This window comes from Copadichromis virginalis, linkage group LG9 (genome assembly GCF_057382275.1).
Source record: "Copadichromis virginalis isolate Kocher_CV1m ecotype Utaka linkage group LG9, C_Virginalis_male_GT1.1, whole genome shotgun sequence".
Taxonomy (NCBI): domain Eukaryota; kingdom Metazoa; phylum Chordata; class Actinopteri; order Cichliformes; family Cichlidae; genus Copadichromis; species Copadichromis virginalis.
Genome location: NC_140626.1, coordinates 19,949,689 through 19,969,197, shown reverse-complemented (window position 1 = coordinate 19,969,197; position 19,509 = coordinate 19,949,689). Strand labels below are relative to the sequence as shown.

Sequence of the window (19,509 nt, the reverse complement as noted above, 5' to 3'; positions counted from 1 at the left end):
ACATGCTTCAAAAGATCCACCATCATCCAGACTGCAGACTGTTCACAAAGCTCAGGGATCTGGGACGTCTGTGTGGATGGGTGTTGGACTTCCTCACTGGCAGAACTCAGGTGGTGAGGGTGGGTAGATGCGTCTCTAACAGCATCACCATCAACACAGGAGCACCTCAGGGATGTGTCCTCTCGCCACTGCTCTACTCCCTCTACACTTCAGACTGTGTGGCCACCCATGGCTCCAACACTATTGTGAAGTTTGCTGACGGCACAGTGGTGTTGGGTGCCATCTCCAACAACGATGAGGCGGCCTACATGGATGAAGTGAAGAATCTGGCATCATGGTGCCAGGACAACCACCTCCAGCTGAACGTCGGCAAGACCAAGGAGCTGGTGGTGGACTTCAGAAGGGGTCAGCACAGAGACTACAAGCCCATTATCATCAATGGAGCTCCAGTGGAGAGGGTGCAGTCCTTCAAGTATCTTGGTGTCCACATCTCCTCAGACCTGACATGGGCTGCCCACATTCAGGTCCAGACCAAAAAGGCTAGGCAGCGCCTGTATCACCTACGACAACTGAGGAAGTTCAGGGTCTCTCCAAAGATCCTCAGGATTTTCTATACAGGCGCTGTGGAGAGCATCCTCACACAGAACATGACATCGTGGTTTGGGAACAGCTGTGTGAAGGACCAAAATGCTCTCCAGAGAGTGATCCGTACAGCAGAACGCTGCTGCAGGATTGCTCTCCCCCCGCTTCAGGACACCTACACCAGGAGATGCCGGACTAGAGCAGCGCAGATACTGAAGGACCCGTCCCATCCAGGCAACAAACTGTTCCAACTTCTGCAATCTGGTAGAAGGTTCCGCATCATCCGGGCAAGAACAGAGAGACTCAAGAGGAGCTTCTATCCCCAAGCCATCCGGGCCCTAAACACACACACCCGCCCTCTCACATCATCTATAATTGACTGAGACAGGACTCTTCCAGACACTAAACCAAGGCACAATGTACATTTCAATTCCTTTAATTTTAAATATGTTTATATTGTCTATCCTGTAAAATAGTCAGATGTCTATTCATATTAATGTACAGAATTCACCTGCTTGCTGCTACTACTGCACATTCACCCAATGTATATAATATATATATATATATATATATATATATATACACATATATATATATATATATATATATATATATATGTGTGTGTGTGTGTGTTCTTCCTCTACCCCCCCCCCCCCCCCCCCCATTTTTGCACATGTCGAGGAGCGTGTCAGACTGTGTGTTATACTTGTATAACTATGCATGTGACAAATAATAAACCTTGAACCTTGAACCTTAAATGACACAATAAAAGAGTCGTGCAGATCACATTAAAGAGATACTAAAACGTGTTTTATCACCTGCTGCTGCCCTAATGTTAGGTAGAAACTTAACATCGCTCAGGAATACGAAAATAAATAATAATGGAGTGAATATTAAGCCTCCCCACACTCTGTGAGAGATGAGATCGGGCTTCTGAAGTCACGGCTCCCTCTACAGTTTGTACAGTGGAAATTTTTCCATCCAGTGCAGGAAAACAATCAAACTGACTGTGCTGAACAGTCGGGAGGACACAACGGAGACGCGTCCGGGGATACACACATAATACACAGGCTCAGTTGTGTGCGTCTCAAACGCCAGCGGGAACACCAATATTCCCACAGATACGGCAGATTTCCACGTGGATTTTTTTTCCATTCGGCGGGCTGATTCGCTGTTTTCTGCGGACAATCGGGGGAAAATGTCTCATTCTTTGAATACTTGAGGAGTGACGACAACTTTCCTCCTTTCGGACTTCACCCGCACTAATAGCAGAAGATAAAGCGCGAGGAGAGGAGAGGACTGCTTTTCAACAATGCAAACAGATCAATTACCCGATCAGGATTTGCAAAATTAAGGATTTGGCGTCTCTGCAGCGGAGGTACCAAGCAATGTTTGCAGCGGAGATGCGTTGTTTGCTGAGGTTTATGTCCGTGGATGTTGCGGCTCGGTCGGGCTGCACACGGAGCCTTTGGGTGGCTGTGATTGGACCGGACACAGACTGGGGCTGACTGATGTTTGTCCGAGAGGAAATGTTTTGGGGAGGAGATCAATATGAGTTACTGGCAAAGGGGGAGACGCCAGTCGTCGCGAGTGCCCATATTACTATGAAGACGAACGGCACCATGCAGGCATAAGGATTTTTTTCTTGTATTTTAATTCAAAAACATAGGGAAAAGATCTTCTTACCATCAGAGATTTATTTATATTTATTTATGATGTGTTTTGCTGCCTTTGCAAACTGTTGCAAACATTGTTGCACTTGGATTTGGATAGTGCTTGCTTCTGCACGAAAGTTTTTTTTAATCCTTGTTCTTGACTATCATGCCCAGGAATTTGATATTGCATCATATTATCTTTTAAAATAAAAACGCCATGGACTTGTGCATCCCTAATATTTAAACGTAATCTGGACTTTCACTCTGAAAACTTATTTTTTCCAGGACATTGCAACACTTTTACTGAAGAAAACTGTCAGCTAATTACTTTTTAAAATCCTGTAGTGTAAAATGTGCTCGCAAACACCTGGAAAAATGGCTGGCAGCTGGGTTGTATATTCAGCTTTTTTACTACCATTGTTCGCAGTGGGCACAGCTTTCTCGGGGGTCTTCAACACCACAGACAGAGACGTTTTCACAGATGACTTGCTGCAGGTCAAGCTCACACAAGACAGAGCGAGTGAGCACTGGAAGCTCCAGTCTGCTGACTCCCATCCCAACCTATATTTTAACCAAGTGGATGTGTTACACTTGAGGCAAAGGTCCTCTACCACCCACAGTCACATATTTAAAGTCATCAGAGTTGCTGTGCTCACTATGTTGTCTAATGTTCCCTTTTACTTGCCCCCTGTGAAACATGAGGAGTTTACAAGCAAGTGGAATGAGATTTATGGGAACAACCTGCCTCCCCTGGCTCTCTACTGCCTGTTGTGCCCAGAGGATTCTGCTGCTCTGCAGTTTCTTATCAAGTTTATGGATAGGATGGCCGAATATTCAGACTGGAAGGTGACCAGTGCACCGAACGATGAGGTGCCCATGGCGCACTCTCTCACTGGGTTTGCTACTGCTTATGACTTTATTTACTCCTACCTGGATCAGCGTAGAAAGGATTTATACCTCAAGAAAATTCGCGCTGAGACGGTGGAGCTGTATGAGCTCTCTAAGTACAGAGGATGGGGCAAACAGTATCTCCAAAATCATCAAACCACCAACATATTAGCCATCCTGACAGGTGCAATAGTGGTGGGGTCACATGACGACCCAGAGTCAATGATCTGGAAACAAGTGGCAGTTAACTATATGGAGAAAACAATGTTTCTTTTGAATCACGTTGTTGATGGCTCCCTGGATGAGGGAGTAGCCTACGGAAGCTACACAGCCAAGTCTATCACCCAGTATGTGTTCTTAGCTCAGCGTCATTTCAACATAGACAACATGCAGAACAACTGGCTGCGGGGCCACTTTTGGTTTTATTATGCCACGCTGTTGCCGGGCTTTCAGAGAACAGTCGGCATTGCGGATTCAAACTACAACTGGTTTTATGGTCCAGAGAGCCAGCTTGTTTTCCTCGACACGTTCATCATGAAGAATGGAACGGGCAACTGGCTGGCTCAACAGATTCGAAAGCATCGGCCGAAGGACGGCCCCATGGGGCAGTCATCTGCCCAGCGCTGGGCTACACTTCACACAGAATACATCTGGTACAACTCCCACCTCACGCCGCAGCCTCCCCACGATTTTGGCAAAGCTAAAATGCATATTTTCTCAAACTGGGGTGTGGTTACATACGGAGCTGGGCTTCCCAATGGCCAGAGTAATACTTTTGTCTCCTTTAAGTCTGGCAGCCTGGGTGGCCGTGCAGTCTATGACATTGTCCATGACAAGCCTTACTCCTGGGTGGATGGCTGGAACAGCTTTAACCCTGGTCATGAGCACCCAGACCAGAACTCTTTTACTTTTGCTCCTAATGGGCAAGTATTTGTGTCTGAAGCACTTTATGGTCCAAAGTACAGCTACCTTAACAATGTTTTAGTGTTCAGTCCATCTCCTACCAGCCAGTGTAACAATCCATGGGAGGGTCAGTTGGGGGAGTGCGCTAAGTGGCTGCGCTGGACCGATGAAGGGGTGGGTGACGCTAGAGGTGAGGTGATTGCCGCTTTGTCACACAAGGATACGATGTTTGTGAGTGGGGAAGCCGTGCTGGCTTATTCACCTGCCATGAGACTAAAGAGTGTATTCAGAGCTTTGGTTCTGCTCAACTCGCAGACTTTGCTAGTCCTTGACCATGTAGAAAAATGGGGTGATTCACCTATAAAGTCACTCAGTGCTTTTTTCCACAATCTCGACATTGACTTTAAATACGTTCCTTTCAGATTCATGGACAGATATAACGGCGCGATGATGGATGTGTGGGATGCTCATTATAAAATGTTCTGGTTTGACACTCAGGGCCACAGCCCTGAAACACGGATACAGGAAGCAGAGCAGGCGGCTGAGTTTAAAAAGAGGTGGACGCAGTATATAAACGTTACTTTCCAAATGACAGGCCCGGTCAGCAGAGTGGCTTACGTGCTGCACGGACCGTATGTCAAAGTGTCCAACTGTAGATTTATAGATAACAGCAAAAATGGAGTGAGGCTTTCTTTAATCATTAATAACACAGAGAAGATTGTGTCCATTGCTACAAACTATAAAGACATTGGGGCAAGGTTGAGTTATTTGGGATTTGGAGGTCACAGTAAAGTTGAGGATAGATATCAAATCACCCGATACGGCCTTGGGACACAAATCCTCCCTAAACAAATCAGCAGTGATAATCAGCTGTTTGACTTTGGTTTCACAGTCAATGTAATAGCGGGGGTCGTTCTCTGTGTGGCTATAGGATTTTTGACCATGCAGAGAAAGTTTTATGTTTGCTTCAGCAGGCTGATGCGTTACGCACTCCTCACCGTGCTCATTCTGTGGATAGCCGAGCTGCTGTTTGTCTCTAACAGCTGCGATCAGCTTCTCTGTGGGGTAAAATGGAAAGGTGCGGGTGCCAAAAGCGAAGTAAACAAACAAATAAGATTGTACGAGCAGCACCAGCTCCCCCTTCCCACTGTTGTCATAACGACCCTTCCCGGATCGGGATCGGAAATACTCAAGCACCTTTTTTACAATAGCTCAGACTTTGTTTATATAAGGGTCCCCACCGAGCATGTGGACATTCCTGAGACTGAGTTTGAGTTTGACACCCTGGTCGATGCCTGTGAATGGTCAAGGTCAGACGCCGTGAACGCACGGTTTAAGATTATCCAGGGCTGGCTGCATTCGCTAGTGCATAACACAAAGCTGCACTTGCAAAATATTCAGCTCGTAGAGGGCAGCAGGGTCAAGCAGACCCAGAGAGTCAGCGTCCCCAGGGACAGAAAGAAAAGATCCAGGAAGAGAGAACCAGCATCTGACCTGAAGGGCAAACTGAGGGCTAGTCTGGACAGAGATGCAGAGTATGTAAGGGAAATGAGAAGGCATGTTGCAGAGTACCCTAACGCCCGGGTGGTAATCAACATGCAGAGTGGAAGCTGGACACTCAAACTACCTTTCATTCAGGAGGTAGTGGGACTTTCCTTGAGGACAATATACTTGGTGAGAGACCCGAGAGCATGGATTTATCTCATGGTTTATAACAGCAAACCCAGCCTATACTCCCTTAAAAACATCCCACAGCACCTTTCCTTGATATTCAAGGAGGATGCTGTCAGGGATGGGTGCTCAGCTGTTGCGCCAGAGTTTAAAATGATCCAGAGGCTACTGTCCCGTTATGAGACAAATCCTGTTTTGATTCTGGCTCATTTGTGGCTGGCACACACCGCAGCCGCTCTGAGGGTCAGCGAGAGCCTTCCCGAGGAGTCCTTTCTCCGAGTGAGGTTTGAGGATGTGGTCAACTTCCCCCAGGAGACGGCAGAGACAATACACACATTTCTGGGGGTGCCTGTGTCACCCACAGCCCTCAATCAACTCATATTCACCACCTCTACGAACCTGTACAATCTAATGTATGAAGGAGACATCTCACCAGCCAACATTAACACATGGAGACAGAAAATGTCTCGAAAGGACGTTCGCCTGATAGAGGATGTGTGTGGAAGTGTGATGAAGAGGCTGGGTTACACTAGGTTCACCAGTTAACCGCTGCTGGTCAGCTGATATTGAGCTGTCTTTGTTTACTGTAGCTGCCAGTCACAGCCAGCTCTGTAATGTATTCTTTTTTCTTTTTCTTTTTGCACTGAGCTGAAATTTCTAAAAAAGCAAAAAAAAAAAACAATGTTAAAAGTTGAAGAAAAACTGTGCTGTCACTCCGTCTGTCTTCAAGCTTTCTCCCTCAGTTGTATTTGTTTGGGTGTGTGTACAGTATTGTATCGACTACAGCGACAGATGTTTGTGAGGGAGGAATACTTTGCATTGGAACAGGTGGAAGGGAGCTCATTTTATTGTTCTTCTCCCTCTAAGCAGCCCTCTACAGTTACTTGTAGCGCTCTTTTTATCGACTGAAACTTTAGACCTGTCTTGTCTTACATACTGATGAATATCACTGAATTTCAACATAAATTTTATGATACTACCCAACAACCGTGGTGTGAGGAAAAAATGCTTTGTGCAAAATTCAAAGCTTGGTTATTTGATTTTTTTCTTTTTTTGGGAAGTGGCAGTACATTTATTGGTTTGGAACAGATATGTTATGAAGCTCATTAATAAGTTTTGAAGTTGTAGGAGACAGCTAATTTGGGATGTCATTTTCCTGTCTGAACTGTTGAATGCTGTTTCCCTTTAAAACTGTATAAAAAATGCTGCATTGTAAGGGGTTGAAAATGGAGAACAAGAAGATGACTGGTGTTTTTTTTTAAACTCAAGTGATAGATTGTATTTTTGTTGTACGAAGGATTTTAGTTAGAAACTCAAAGATGTCACAGCAGTTTAGCACTTTCACAAAATCTGATTGTATGTGGGATTCAGTGTATTTTCCAGGGCTAACTTTACTGTATCCGCTTAATTATTATGGAAGCATAAAATCTCTGAAGATATATAAAATATGTGTAGAAGAAAGAAAGTAAAGTATTTATGAGTTCTAAAGATATATATCCCAAAGGATCAGGAATGAATACCATTATTGTAACTCCCTTTAGCATTTATTGAATTAGATCTGAGGGATGTGCTTAATAGGGATCAAACTGGTAAAAAAAAGAAACTGTCAGCCTTGACACATTTCTAGTCAAAGCAATTTCCAAAGCACCCCCCTCAGCTAGTTATATTAATCTGCAAGATGCCATAGCAGAGGCTTACTGTGTTTTATTGCTGTGATATATTCACTATAAAGGCCTGAAGGAAAAGCAAACAACACGTGTTTCTATTTCCAGTTGCAGTCACTCAGATAGCCAATCATATTTTAGGTTTTTGTCTTTAAAGAGTCCAGTGAGCCTTGCACTGAACACAGATGAATATGAAGTATAGGTAAAAAAAAAAAAATCAGAGAAAAATCACAGAATACTCAGTGTTCATTTAGAAATATCCATCTTTCCTTGGCTAGAAGCAGTCCTGTTTGTTTTTTTCTCTATGAACACTGAAACCCTTGACTGGCTGGAAAACCCGTTTGATGTTCGTGGTCTTTGAATGTGTAGACTTGGCAGACATGCTTTCACTTTGGTGTTGCAATCCTGTTACCAACTCTGTTTTGTATTTGCTTGTGGGGATATGGTTCCTTGCTTCTGTGGCCTTGAATTACAATCATTTCTTTTTTGACAGTTTTCTTTTTCTGGATCTGGAGCAGAAAGAGAAATTAATGTAACGAAAAGAATAAATTCATAAATATATTGACAACCAGTCTTTGTTTAGGTGTAGTGTATTATTTTCCACAATGGCATAGGCCATGTGATTATAAGGCGTTTGTCCTCATTAGCTGCTTTTATACTCATGTTAAACTAGCTATTATCCTTCGCTACAAAAGACAGAACATAAATTTTAATTTGTACGTGCTCTCTTTCCGTATGATTACGGCTAACCTGCTAGTAATGTGTCTGTTTACGCAGACGCTTGTGCTGCCACATTTTTGCACTAGCACAATCTCCATTTTATTAGACACGGATGACAGAAGCCTAATTGCTTATATGGGTGATGTGCATGACAAGGAGGAACCAACAATTAAAAACATGTCAGGAAGTTCTAATGCCATGCTCTGAGTGAAACTCCCTTAACAGGAGCAGGCTTCGAAAGAGCACATGCTGTGTCTTATGTCTCAGAATGGTGAGTCAGTCATTTCATTACTCATTTGTTCTTGATCCCTCCTGTAACACTCTAATGCTTGGCAGGGTCCTCTGTGCCTAATGCTTCCACGCAGATGCACATTATTCACAGAAAAACCTCAGGCAAATGCTTTGGAAGGTTTCTACAAGTCTGGACCTGCAGTCTCTGCTTGTAAAGTAGTTCCATTCGTTCTGAATGCAGGAGTAATCTTCCCCCTGTATGCATACGTGCTTAATAATTATTCAGGCTTCACAGAGAGCTGGGACATAACTAATAACTTCATTTCTTTTTTTAACCAGACAATTACTGGTGTCATTTAAAGAGAAGACAAGAGAATGATGCAAAACTAAACTCTACCTCTCTGACAAAAACAATGATTAAACCCAAATTTATAGAAATGATTATAAACCTTTGCAGCATAAACTATGTTTTTCCTCCGTTTGCTTTCCTTGGAATAATAGTATTTTTACAGAGCCTGTATACTGCTCAATTTTTGTGTTTATTTTTATTAACTTATGCATTACTCCAGAAAATAAGTCTTAATATTTATTAATATGTACAGTTAGTAACTACTAAATGTAATCAATTGGAACTGAACTGATAGCAACTGCAGAATTGATGACTATTAGAAAATCATCTTTCAATTAAAAGGGCCAATACCCAAATGTGGCCACACTCTTACTTACTTCTAACCAGAAAGTGATCCAAATATATCAGTTTCACTACTTTGCTGACAGGATGGAATAGGAACCTCCTAATGTCACTGGCAAAAGGCTTTCAATTCTTGGTCCCCTCATACTAATAATGTCCTTTTGAGTGAGTATTGTAAAGGCATGTGGTTCAAGGACCCTCAAGGTTTAGACTGATAAAGATGAAATACCCAGTAAATATTCAAACCTCATTGAAAACCCGAATGAGTCGAATCCACCAGGAGTATGAGGGAGTGGAACGTAGAAAAGCTTGCTTTTATTCTTGTGGGACAAATCTAGAAGTTATTATACCAAAGGTGGATTTAAGAAAACAACAACAAAAAGACAAAAAGCATCTATAACACTTTCCCTCCAAGCTGGTTTATGGAAATAAAATTAAAAAAAAAAAAAAGTCACAGCCTTCCTGTGAAGAGACAAAATCCCCAAGATCAATAACAACAACTAATAAACTCATGCGATGAAGGAGGAATATGGTTTCCAGATATTCATAGCAAGTCATTCTAAGATTGGACAATCTACCTAAAATAACGATTTAAAAGAATAAAAATACTCCTGTTAGGCTTTTAGTGGAGAATTTATATTATTATGCAAATTATGGACCAATTCTTTGATCAATGCAGGTGGCGAAACCCACAAAAACAGTGATTGGCAGCAGTAGAATATAGACCACAGTCACATGAAATGAGATTCAAAACATACAGTATTATATAGTGCAGGATTTATATTTTCATCTAATGGAAATCTGTTGTGACGCCCGAACTTTTTAAGGGCATAGACATATGAAACAAGAAGAAGATAAACTAATCAGAGCTGTGGAGTGCAGTTTCAGCAATGTGTGGGTTGCTGTGATCTCCTAACTGACAGCATGTTCCAGACTAAATTACAATGTGGACTTGAGTTGCTTAAAGAGATGAACACAAGATAATGGATTGCTGCATGCAAAAATAGCACAAAAATATAAAAGTGCTCTGGATGCAGAATATTGGAGATGATGTTAAAACATGAGGCCTGCACCCAACATCCAAATCCAGGTTGTTGGATGCAGAGAGGGGGGTACGCTGCTGTGCTTGATGTTGTACTATCTTTTTGTTAAGCAGTTTTGGTTGGGTATCACTGGAAGCTAGTCGTGTATTCTTTATACATCGTAAAAAGCATGCTGAAACAATTTCAGATTGGATAACTGCTTTCTGTGAAACAGGCTGCCCTAATTCTTCCAGATGTGGATGAACCTGATGAGCCTAATGGAGACTGGAACTTTATTAGATTTTGTCTTGAGAAAGCTTCAAAAAGATTCTGTATTGTTCAATCTCTGTCTCTATTCTGGTGTCTTATTGTAAAGCTTTTTTATATCTGTAGAGGGAATGCAGATTATCATCACAGATTATCTTTGGACTTTTAACATAATGGCACAGAACATTAAGGAACCCTGCTTCTGCCTCGTATAGCTCGCACATCAAATGTAAGTCTGTATAGATAATCTCCACCAATTAAATTTAATGGAATCTTACAGACAGGATAAAAATAAAGTGATATGTCAGAGTGTTCTTCCATAGAATTCATTTCTCATCTGAAAATAACACTGCAAACGCCTGCTGCTCGGAAAGACAAATACGCTTTATGAAAATCTTTTGATGTCTGATCACAAGAAGCAGATGATTTGCAGAACTAATTTAAGCTAGAAGGTTGCCTCCTAGATTATCTTTGATGTCTGATAACCAATACATAATCATTGCATGAAATAAGGTTTTATGGAGAAAATGATGAAAAGCTGCATTATAATCTAATTCCATGCACCGAGTTTGGTTAAGTGATCAAGCAGCTTTCTCACACTATTAGGTGCATGGAGGTTATCCAGATAGAAAAGGAGACTCAATTTCAGCTGAGTAGTCATACCCTCTCCTTTTCCGCCTTTATCTTTCGCTGCATCCAAATCCCAGGAGACCTTCTCCCTTGCCGGCAGCCATCGCTCCTGCCACTGCTCATTAATTAACCTTTGCTGCAGCCACCATCAGTCAGAGCAGCCTGATATTCTGGAGAAGAGTAATCATCGATACCATACAAGGCCTTTGTGCTGGGGAATTAGCTCGCTAATGGAGAGCAACACCATCATTGTTGAAAGTTTCAAAACTTCCATTTGAATGTGATGTGTGATTTGTTGTGAGTGTGTCCTTCAGATGTCAGCAGATTGGCTCTGAATGGCTTCACTGATGGTGTGTAAGCAGCTGGCAAAGCCTCTCTCCTATATTTAGTCATTTTCAGTGCAGTAAACAACGCCTGTAAGGTCCTCAGATCCTACTGTTCAAATATACCTGCTGATGACACTGCTGTGTTTGGACACCGGGACGTGGAGATCCCAGGAATTGCTGTTAATAAGAGTTGACTTGCAAGGAAATATGGCGCCCTGTCAATTTGCAGCTGTTGGCAAGTAATTTCTGTAGTGAAAATGGGATCTTCTGTGCCAATAAAGCACAGCAGCCACTGCTAATGAAGCCCAGTCTGCTCTTATAGCGCAGGGAAATCAGACCAGATGAGGCGTTTTGAATTTCACTTCAGGCAAATCTCGATACTGAGATACTCTCACAGTTGTATATCAAAACACTCCTCGAGGCTTTGCACAGTCCTAGCTGTCATTCTTTAAAGTTTGGCGGATACATGAATACCAGCTGAGTTTTTCAAAATTAACTGCATAACAGGGACATTAATATAAATGCTATGTTCCCAGAGAATTTATGCACAGCGTTTTGGTGTCATTGGCTAATTTCAAATGTATGTTCTTCCATTTGTTTATTGTGCAAACATCATTTTCTTGAGCCTTACACTCCACTGGTGGGAGTTTTAAGCTGCTATGACCATTCCTTTGCCTGAAAGTCAAATGAAAGTCTGTGGAAATTGAATTTTTTCTGCTTAGCAATATGAGGCGACTGAAAACGATTCAAGACTTTGCTTTGAGAAGTTTCTGACTTTTCGACTTTGAAAGTGAGACCCCTCGAAATAAACCAATATTCTGTCATCTTAACCTGTCTCTCTTGACATTTTAGTTAATCCCCACTCTTGTTCTGTATATTATGGACAGTTTGCAGGGTAGACACAGCTCTCTACCCCTAGGAAAACGAGCCACTCTAGTATCGCTTTGAGTAGAGCTCCTCTCTTTCTCCTATTTCAACGCCTGTGGTTTGCTAGCTGTGCAGAAATGAACAGAATGATGCGTAAGCTGGAAAAGGAGATAAAAGGGGGGGCAGAAAAAACGAAATCGACTAAATGATTTAGCTGTGCTTTGACTAATGTAAGTTTACCAGTTCTGTTATGGAGAGGGTTAGCCACTGTTTTCATGTAATGAGCTCTGTCTGTCTATTAAAGCAAAGGGTGGCCAAGCTGCAGCATTTAAAGCCTGGTGTTATTCTGAGGTGTAGGATTGAATCCAGCTGGCCCGCTGACAGACAGACAGGGGAGAGGCCCTTTTCCTGGATGACACACTCAGTAGTCCTTCATTACTGGGACCGAGAAACCATAACCCGGCTGTCAAAGTGCTGCCACGGCCACCGCTCTCCTGAACCATGTCTAGTCGAGGCATGTCTGCCAAGCGGATCATTTTCATGTTTTATGTGATGCACAAAAGAACTAATAGGGAAGATAGCAAAACAGACACAAATGCGTGGTTAAATATTTGTGGGGACATCCCATGCAGCCTTTTTGCATCAAGCATGAGTCATTGACCTCTAATTAGTGGGATTTATGTATTATGGAGCAATAACAGCGTCAGTGACATCGGTCATTGCATGCCTGGGAAATTAAAGCAGAGCAAAGGCTTGTTGCTAAGTCATTGGAAATGAAATAACTAATGCGGGAGTTGTAGCCCATATCCTTACTTACATATTCTCATCTCACAGTCTTTTGATAGAACAGAAATGGAAAACTACTTCCCACAATAAAGAATTGACAGGAGACCCGATGGGGTAAGGAATTCATGCACTGTGAGCTTCAGAGATAAGCCAGTCATTATACTCCACACAGATTTTATATCATGCCCTTCCCATAACTATCCCACCCAGTGTGGCTATCTCTACGTCTGGAATCAGTCCAACACCACAAACTTGAAATTAGTTTTTGTCCCCTTGTGGTGTCTCTCCTTTCTTTCCTTCAAAAAGAAACTTCTCTTTCAAGAGGGCCTTACATTTCCTTGCAATCACACTATTGGCAATGTACAGCTTCTGACAACATGTTTTATTTTTAAAAGAGACATCTTGACACTGACGGGCGGCAGAAGCCGAGAGACATTCGTCAGTTTCTTCTCGTCCCCCGCGATTTTTAGCTGCAGAGCAAGCCAGATGGTCAGATTCTCTGCTCATATGGTTATGTTCCTTAGAGATCACCATTTTTGGCCTGATTGGAAAAAAAACATATAAAAGTGGCGAGGTGTTAAGAAATGATAACAGCTGAAGAAGGTCAGGACAGCAGTATCACTGCTTTGAAGAGAGTGTTTTTAAGGGGAAATGTGCCTCCTCCCTTACACAATTATTCACTGCAAAGCACAGTAACATTTTACTGTAAAAAAACTCCAATTCATATTTATCAGAGGTCGAAGAGACAAAAGAAAACAAATGAACAAGGTGCCATCTTTGCTGTTTTAAAATGCGGATGATTTGTAGGTTATAGTGCCTGTTAAAGTCTCATCTGTCTTCTGTCAGAGGATAGAAATACCACAAGACTGCAGGATGAACTCTTCTAACAACTGACGTTTTACTTTTTCAAATTTAAGAAGCCACTTACCTGTGCATACTACAGCAGTGCAGCAGATAACTTCACATTACAGGGAAATTGTTCACAGATGGATACAAGTTCCCTAATTGGCACATAATCCCTATTAGCCGTTTGAAAACTCACAATGGTGGCAATTTTCAATATGGCTGTCAACAAAAGCACTGGACTATCGTTTGTTGTTCAGGCAAAGTGAACTAGACTTGCTTTTTTGAATTATATTAGTGTCATTATATTCATGTTCAAATATGCAAAAGTCAACGTTAGTATTTGCACACTATTTGTTTCAATCACACTTCTGGAGCCCTTACACGCTGCACTGGTTTTCCAATTCTCACCCATGGCTCCCAAAAAGCTTGTTTAGTGTGGTTTGTGACATAAGGAGGGGGTTGACTACTATTCAGAAGTTTGGTGGTTCAATCTTCAGCTCTGTATGTTAAAGTGCCTTTGGGCAACATACTGAACCCTAAGTACCTCCAGATGTATCCTTCTGGGTTTGCAAGGGGCGGGGGGTGGATGCAACTAGCACTTTTAAGAGTGGTAGGCGAGAGTAAAACAGTGTTACCATGGACTAAACTAGGACAGGTTGTAATATACATATATACATAAGTTATATGACTTAGCCAATATAGCGAACTGCTGGGCAGCACAGCAAAAAGGTCTTAGGTCTGAATCAGTCCAAGTTATCAGGTTAACTAGTGATTCTAAAGTGGTTGTTGGTGTGAAGGGAAATAGTTACGTCTCCATGTGTTAGCCTGTTAATGACAATAACTGATGATAATAATTGAGCAGAGCCAAAGGTTAGGAAAAGGGAAATGGTTCTTCAAAATAAAGTTTTGCCTTACCGATACAGACAGGCACAGATTCTACTTTGATGTCAAGTGGTTTCAGTCTCCAGGTTGTGTCACATTTTTCACAGTTTGACCTATGGCTCGGAGAGTAGCTGGGTAGTGTTTAAAGATAAGTCCCTTTCATGCAAATATTGGGGTGACAACACCAATATGCTAGCAACCAATATGCTAGCAATCAAAAATCATGAGGAGATTTTTGCCAACCAGTTGTGGAATACAAACATTTTCCAATGGTAGATCACTAGGGAAAAAAATGGGGGGGTGTCACAGTACCTTGGCCTGTTTGAATTTGGCTTTAGAAATAGTTTTCCCATCAACTGCCTTAGATACGAAAAAAAAGTACGTGTGTGAATGGGTAATTAAGGCATGAGTAGAAATCTTTACATAAGAACCAGTCCATTTAACTTTTACTTCTCCACAATAGTGAACAAGTTAATCACATGGTTAGCAGTCACATACAGTATCTCCAAAACTTCATAAAGGGCTCTTCATGCACTGATTATATGAAAGTTATTGAATTGAAAGGGAATAAATTAGCACTGAATGTTACATTTCCTAATCACTAAATCATCACTAAAGGGTGAAAGGCACTATGGCACTATGCAGCTGCAATTCATATCACACGTTTGGAGCAGCATGTAACACACATGTGATTGCGATTATCTTGTTTTCCTTCAGACAAAGAAGCTTTGAGGATTTTTTTTAATTTATAAATTTGAGTTACCTGTAGCCAAACGAATAAAAATAAAAAGTAAAACCTCAGCAATTTCCTAATGTTGTAAACCTGCTCAACATTTGGCAATAAACCCCTTTCTGATTCTGATTCTGAAATGTATCCAGTTATTGTAGTTTTGTGGGAAAAATGCTTTTTCCTAAAATGGCCCAAAAGGAATGGGCAGCACGGTGGCACGGTGGTTAGCACTGTTGCCTCACAGCAAGAAGGTCCTGAGTTCCATTCCACCATCAGGCCGGGGTCTTTCTGTGTGGAGTTTGCATGTTCTCCCCGTGTTTGCGTGGGTTCTCTCCGGGTACTCCGGCTTCCTCCCACCGTCCAAAGACATGCAGCTTGTGGGGATAGGTTAATTGGATAATCCAAATTGCCACTAGGTGTGAATGGTTGTCTGTCCCTGTGTGTTAGCCCTGCGACAGACTGGCGACCTGTCCAGGGTGTACCTTGCCTCTCGCCCTATGACAGCTGGGATAGGCTCCAGCGCCCCCCGCGACCCTGAAAAGGATAAGCGGATGGATGGATGGATGAAAATTCAAGTGGGTAATGGGATTTTTCAAATGAATGGCTCTGGAGTGACACACATCTAAATTCTGGCACTTGTATCCACTTTTGTGAGATTGTTTCAGTTATCTAGTGCACTAAAGAGGATTCACCATCAGAGCCAAAGTAACCTGCTTAAGGGCAGAAGGGTGAAATTGCACTCCCGTTCCTCTTCTAGGGCCTCAGGGTCTGTATGGTCTTCAGCTTTCTGGCTTTTATGCTTTAATATTCTTAAAGCAAGGAAACTTTCACTGTCACATTTTTATGGATCAGTATTCAGAGAGATTTTTCCATACATCCCCTATTTACATTGCCAAGCTTGGTAAGCTATAATCTAGATGAATAACAGTTGTTGTGTGCACCGTGGCTCTTTTTTGAAACACATAAACCCGATCAAATTGTTTTCAAATGCGAATCCTTATGTTAACCTGAAATGGCAGAAAATGCTACCACAAATGTTCAGTCTTTCCTCAGTCACTAACCATAAATTATTTACGATCAACTACAGATTTCAGACAATAAATAGTCTCCAACATGCTTTTGTTTCATATTTGTCAGTGTTCATTGGTTTCTAAACAGTGTATGTGGCATAATAATAGTAATAATAATAATAGTAATAATAATAATAGTAATAATAATAGTAGTAATAATGATAATAATAATAATAATAATAATAGACTGTATATAAAAGGTGGGTATCACCACCGTGACCTTAGTTAATAGTTCGTCCTGTAATGAAACTCCAGTCACTGGACTGACTGCAAAAGTGAAGAAAAACTGCACGCTGATATGGTAGCAACATCTTAATCATAAGGTAGGTCCACCCTAAAGCTTGATCATGGTCTTTGACTCGAGCAGTCAATCTAACTTAAAAACCAGAGACCACATTGTGCTGAATACAACTTAAAACTAGCTACAGGGTTCTTAAAGCAATTGGGAACATGTTTACTGAGGTTACGCAGCAAGGGAGAAACCTGAAAGCTGTTTTCCTGACTCATATCTTTTGCTTGCTAGTTATAATTAGCAGGTAAACACTGTGCAGTGTTAATGCAATCCACTTCTTCACAAAACACCCTCCATTTCTTTGGAATTTACAACATTTCCATCAAATAAACTAGATTTAAGATGTGACATTTTCCCCACACAAGAAATACAAAATTTATTTAATCTCCTTCTTAGTTTAAAGACTTGCTAGCGTGATCATAGTAAATTGCTTCTTGGAAGGCAAGTTTGATGCAAAGAAAATGGACTGCTTCCCAAATAGTGTAGATGTAAGTGCATTTCTGAAATACATCAACCCAAGAGACTGACTACACTAGACAGATACTGCTAGCTAATGCCGACTTGAGTAGCCAGCAACTTTCAATTACAAGGGATGCTCTTTTGAAGTGGCAGACATATTAAGAGGAGAATACCAAAACAATTTTTCTTTTATTGATCTCCTACTGTATCACTGAAATCAAAGAAAACAAGAACCTAATGGATGCTCACTGCCAGAAAGCACTTTTTGAAGACTGAAGCTGGCCCACTTCATCTTATCACTTAATTATTTGGCAATGAACGCCAAAAACAAGCGCTCTTGTACAACACCACACCTAATTACCCTGCACAATCAAAAGCCTTTCAGATCATAATGCTGCATGTACAAGGTTTATATTTTCATCATTCTTAACAGTTTCTTACCAGATTGTCTGTGTCATGTGTCAAATCAGGACCGCAATTTAAAACAAAATGTTATCAAACCGGACATTCTCCTCTGTCACAGCAACGTTGGTTTTAATAATTCATGACTCCTGACAAACTTCCTCTGGTCTCTTAAGTTCCTGCATTTTTAGCAACATGAGGTTTTCAGGGACTGCTAGGTGACGCAACTGCGCAGTGGCTTCCAGGGTGTTTACTTATTGTCATTTGTACCCTTTCGCAAACACACTTTGACAGGTTTTGATTTGACTTGAAGGCACGGATGATGGCATTACTTTAATAACCATTCGTGGTCACTGCGGCTTTGCTCCAGAGCATTTACTATAACAGGAGTAATGTGTGGATGGTGTCCCTCTGGCTGGGCTGCCTCATTAAATGGCTGGAAAAGAGTGGCTGGCTGCAGGGGTGATGCATTATTGATGAGAGAGCTTGATTAATTGAAAATATCCTCCACACCAGGGGAGGGTGTGTGCATGCGCGGGCGTTTTATGTGTGTGCGTGCGGTTGGAGTAAGTGGCTTCATTTTGTGTGGACAACTTAATCAGTTGATGCATAGCGCATTTTCTGATTATTATTCTGGACAGCGCTCACTGTCAAACATCTACTGTATGTGCACTCACAAACATGGGTGTTGTAAATGATATTGTTTCATACTGCGTAAGCCAAGTCCCGGTGGGAGTAATAGGCAATCTGCAGATTGTCAGTTAGTATTAAACAATAGAAGATATTTGCATTGGGACTAAGAACGTTGTTCATCCCCCTCAATGTTGGACTCCTGCACCTGCGACACCAGCTGAGTGCTGTAAATAAAAGATGAAGCTGTCAAGAGATGAGCAACAGGACCAAAATGAATTAGTAAAAGTAATCACTTGCTAACAACACCGAAGAGGGTTTTGAAAGCTTTTGACTCAGAGGTTGGATCGGAAAACGAGGCTTAACCGGCGTCTTTTGCTCAAATGAGACAGTTTCTCCTCACAGAGACCAAAACTAATGATGCATTTGGGTGCTCTTCATCAACTCGTTAAGTCAGATATTTCTAAGTTAATTGCCCATCCATTGGTCTACACAGCCTAATAATACAAGCAATACACTGGATATGTTTCATAATCTGAGACTTTAAAATGCACTTCAATTTGAAACCGTCCCTCAAGACAAATATGACAATCCTAGAAAGAGATGAAATCTGTTAGGAGTCACTTCTACACTGGCTTTTTCATGTGTTTTGCCAACCTAGAAGACTGACATTTGTCCCTCATTGTGTTTTTCATTTTACTTTGGCCTTAACTTGCAATTAACTTTTGTTTTCATTTCCTTTTTCATCAACTTTACGCACTCAAAACTGCTTGCTCAGGTTTAGGAAACAATTATGGTTTGGGATAAAATAGTTCCCTTTTCTAACATTAACACAACAAGTAGAAAAAAGTGCACAGACACTACATTAAAATTTGACAGAGGGATCATTTACAAGCATCATCATGCGAGGAGTTGAGAGTAAGACCCACCTCACTATAAACCTCGAGCAGCTTTGACAAAACGGCAGCAGGCTGTTTGAAGATTTGAAGTCCTTTTCTGTAAGAGTCGACAAACCACTAACATAAAGTGTCTCCATCACTACAAGGTCGCCTACTTCTCATGACATACATTCTTCAAGTAAGAAGGTGACTGCATTCATTTGAAGTGCATACAAATTGCTTTGCAGGGAACAAGCATTTTATTCCATAAGTACATTTCTCAAGACGTGTGAAGGTAATATGCATGCAGTTTATGTCATCAAAATCAACATCATATAAACAGCTGGCCACAGAGAGCATAGTGGATTCAGAATTGTAAAGCCTTGAGTGTGCTTCAAGAGCTTTACTCACATTATT

The 19,509-nt window shown here is 41.6% G+C and overlaps 1 protein-coding gene across 1 annotated transcript; it reads left to right on the top strand.

The window, feature by feature from the left end:
- Positions 1 to 1,584: 1,584 nt before the first annotated feature.
- dselb (dermatan sulfate epimerase like b) lies at positions 1,585 to 7,934 on the top strand. The gene has a single exon (XM_085468085.1). It carries the CDS (start codon positions 2,589 to 2,591, stop codon positions 6,243 to 6,245), a length of 3,657 nt encoding a protein of 1,218 aa, XP_085324211.1. The 5' UTR covers positions 1,585 to 2,588; the 3' UTR covers positions 6,246 to 7,934.
- The last annotated feature ends 11,575 nt before the right edge of the window (positions 7,935 to 19,509 follow it).

Bases quoted from the DNA above. Each gene is read 5' to 3' on its own strand.
- dselb (XM_085468085.1), top strand. From the start codon at position 2,589: ATGTGCTCGCAAACACCTGGAAAAATGGCTGGCAGCTGGGTTGTATAT.